Source organism: Haematobia irritans, chromosome 5 (assembly GCF_050003625.1).
Source record: "Haematobia irritans isolate KBUSLIRL chromosome 5, ASM5000362v1, whole genome shotgun sequence".
Taxonomy (NCBI): Eukaryota; Metazoa; Arthropoda; class Insecta; order Diptera; family Muscidae; genus Haematobia; species Haematobia irritans.
The window spans coordinates 71854119-71858068 of record NC_134401.1 but is presented as its reverse complement, the minus strand read 5'-3'; the positions used below and the strand labels follow the sequence as shown (position 1 = coordinate 71858068).

The 3950-nt window shown below is 31.8% G+C and overlaps 1 protein-coding gene across 1 annotated transcript; it reads left to right on the top strand.

Moving 5' to 3' along the window:
• Positions 1-1746: 1746 nt before the first annotated feature.
• On the top strand, positions 1747-2957 carry LOC142241648 (uncharacterized). Its single transcript, XM_075313432.1, has 4 exons — positions 1747-2020; positions 2114-2201; positions 2264-2630; positions 2698-2957. Exons 1-3 carry the CDS (start codon positions 1994-1996, stop codon positions 2584-2586), a joined length of 438 nt encoding a protein of 145 aa, XP_075169547.1. The 5' UTR covers positions 1747-1993; the 3' UTR covers positions 2587-2630; positions 2698-2957.
• Positions 2958-3950: the final 993 nt, after the last annotated feature.

Below are 3950 nucleotides of genomic sequence, written 5' to 3'. Positions count from 1 at the left end.
AACATATTCCTCTCCAACTAAGAGGTACTTCACAAACTTTCTATAGAAATAGGAAAAAGAGATATGTTTGTTTCGAATTTATTTCGGCATAAGCCGGCTATCATGCAAAACCTTTTTTCGGAAGGCTCAAGTGTGGTTCATTGTTGGGTTTAATGAACTGCCTAAATTTATTCTGATAATTGGTTGATAGTTTTGCTGCAAGTAGAGGATGCTGATGAGGAATGTGGTAATTCCGAAACATGGGTCCATCCAACCATCTTACAGTCTATAGGGCTTTGCCCAAATAAATTAGTTTAGTCAATGTATGGTTTTAAGCTGAAGTTTAGTCAATGTATGGTTTTAAGCTGAAATAAAAAAAAAAAACAATGCTTAAAGATCAAAACCAACAATAACAAAACAAAACGAAGGGAGAAAGAAGAGGAAGCACGCTCAAAATAAACCCAGCCAACTGCACTCAAATCGATGATTTGGCAGTGGCATAGGTAATGAGATATGTTTGTTTCGAATTTACTTCGGCATAAGCCGGCTATCATGCAAAACCTTTTTTCGGAAGGTTCAAGTGTGGTTCATTGTTGGGTTTAATGAACTGCCTGAATTTATTCTGATAATTGGTTGATAGTTTTGCTGCAAGTAGAGGATGCTGATGGGGAATGTGGTAATTCCGACACGTGCGTCCATCCAACCATCTTGCAGTCTATAGGGCTTTGCCCAAATAAATTTGACTATCATTCTTTGTCTCTGTTGGTTAAGCTACACTTGTAGTTTAGTCAATGTATGGTTTTAAGCTGAAATAAAAAACAACAACAATGCTTAAAGAACAAAACAAAACGAAACGAAAGGAAAAAGAGGAGGAAGCACGCTCAAAATAAACCCAGCCAACTGCCTCAAATCGATGATTTGACCGTGGCATAGGAAAAGAGATATGTTTGTTTCGAATTTATTTCGGCATAAGCCGGCTATCATGCAAAACCTTTTTTCGGAAGGTTCAAGTGTGGTTCATTGTTGGGTTTAATGAACTGTCTGAATTTATTCTGATAATTGGTTGATAGTTTTGCTGCAAGTAGAGGATGCTGATGAGGAATGTGGTAATTCTGAAACGCGCGTCCATCCCACCATCTTGCAGTCTATAGGGTTTTGCCCCAATAAATTTGACTAACATTCTTTGCCTCTGTTGGTTAAGCTACACTTGTAGTTTAGTCAATGTATGGTTTTAAGCTGAAATAATAAAACACAACAATGCTTAAAGAACAAAACCAACAATAACAAAACAAAACGAAGGAAATAAAATTTAGACAACATTTTCTATGTAAACAAAATTTTAGCATTTGCTATAAAAATAAAATTTTTTTATAGAAATAAAATTTTGACAAAATTTTCTATAGAAATACAATTTTGAAAAAATATTCTATAGAAATAAAATTTTGACAAAATTGTCTAAAGAAATAAAATTTTGACAAAATAATTCTTGTTTGGATTTTTTCCAATTTTTGGTATATTATTTTTGGCTGGAATAGTATAACTTTCTGAAAAAAAACTCCGCAATTTTTATTGCAAAACACACACCGATTGCAACAATTGACCATGGGGGGAAATATTTCACTTGGAGTTTTTTGGGGAAATAATGTCGAAATTTTGGGGATCTCTCTCCAAAAAATCTGGCAACCGTGATTACACATGTGATTCATCCAATCACATTTGTGATTGAAATTGAATAATTTTGAGCAATGGAAAGAGCGAAAAGAGAACAAGAGAATGGGTATTTATTCAACAATGTATGATGGAGAGATAAGTCTGCGGAAGTAACTCGTAACGAACGGTTGGGTTTTTGTTTTCCGCGTAAATTGAAAAATATGATTGGCGACATTCTGTCTGCTGCATTCAAAATGTGTGCATAAATATTTTTAACGCAATGGCCACGTGGTAAAGGTTTGAAAAAATATATGACAGAACGCATTTGAAATTACCTGTGTTTGTGTTTTGTGGTATTGTAAAAATGGAAAACAATCTACGTTTATTGAAGGTAAGAAATTGTGAAATGTGAATACCGTTTTCCATTGAGGCCTGTGTACATTAAACGGACTAATATAATATATTTTTTATTCATTTCTTTTAGTCCCAGTTTTATTTCGTGAAATTGCCCAATCAATCCCGTCGACTCGATCTTTTTATCAAATATATAAGAATATGTTTGCAATCAAATGGTGGGTACCGTATTGATTTTTATTATAATTTTTTTATAATTTTTTTTTTTTTTCACTCCTAGTTTTCTCAAAACCAAGAGCGGTATGGGTTTGTTGGAAGATTCACCTTGAAATTGCGTTGGCACTAAATTGCATTTTTGTTTTACCTCCGAAAATTATAAAAATATATATTTTCCATTTATATTTTTTTCAATTTCCAGAATTTGCAAAGTATCATCAATATAACACCAAATATTACATTGCTTTGCCATTATTTTTGTCTTTGATTGGTTCAAATTTTAATAGACTATTTCAATGTGTGGAAATTTGGAAAGAAATTGTTACTAAAATTGAATTACCGAGCTCCTTAATACACCCTTTTATGCTAAACGACTACAACTGCTAAAGAAGATTATAAATATGCAACCTGGAACTTAATATTCTATGCAGGTAATGTTTAACAAAATTAACTTTTAATTGAACAAAATTAAATTCGAATTATTTTGTTTACTTTCAGAAAAACTAATTTAGCTTACAGGCTGCTTATTTATTGGAAATCTAGGCGCATCTAAATATTAGAAGGAACATGCTGACATCGTTAATATGATAAGGAAGATAATAATTTATATAGTTTATTTTTTTAACCCTTTAGTTGTTATTGATCATAATTGTATGTCCAAGTTATGTTAGAACAAACCACACAAATAACATAAACAAAATTCTTTAGTCTATAGCATAATTCACAAAAATAAAATATTGAAGATTTTTTATAAGAAACGCATATTTTCTTTTATTTCAAATAAAACTAAATAAGATATTGGGGGCGCAATATATACATTATTTTGATTGAAATTTATTGTCCATATCAATTAATAATATAATTGAATAAATCAAATAGTTGATTGATTTATGTCGCGAAATTAATTAAAGTTTTAATTGATTCAATTAAAACTGTGATTGAATTTTATGTAAAAAATCAATCACATTTTTAATTGATTCAATCACACAATTAATTGATTCCGTGACAAAATTCAATTAATTTTTTAATTCAAAATCGTATTGGTCTATAGCATAATTCAGGAAAATAAAATATTGAAGATTTTTTATAAGAAACGCATATTTTCTTTTATTTCAAAAAAAACTAAATAAGAATATATACATAATCTCTTGCAGTATCAACCAAACCTGCAAACTATCATTCAAATCGGTCCAGATTTAGGTATAACAGGTTGGCTGATAAGTCGCCGGTCTGACACATAGATGGCGTCGCTAGTATTAAATGCATATTATTTTTATATAGTACCAACCTTCAAATGATTCGTGTCAAAATTTGACGGCTGTAAGTCAATTAGTTTGTGAGATAGAGCGTCTTTTGTGAAACAACTTTTGTTATTGTGAAAAAATGGAAAAAAAGGAATTTCGTGTTTTGATAAAATACTGTTTTCTGAATGGAAAAAATACGGTGGAAGCAAAAACTTGGCTTGATAATGAGTTTCCGGACTCTGCCCCAGGGAAATCAACAATAGTTGATTGGTATGCAAAATTCAAGCGTGAGCACGGTGGACGGTGAACGCAGTGGACGTCCGAAAGAGGTGGTTACCGACGAAAACATCAAAAAAAATCCACAAAATGATTTTGAATGACCGTAAAATGAAGTTGATCGAGATAGCAGATGCCTTAAAGATATCAAAGGAACGTGTTGGTCAAATCATTCATCAATACTTGGATATGGAAGCTCTGTGCAAAATGGGTGCCGCGCAAGCTCACATT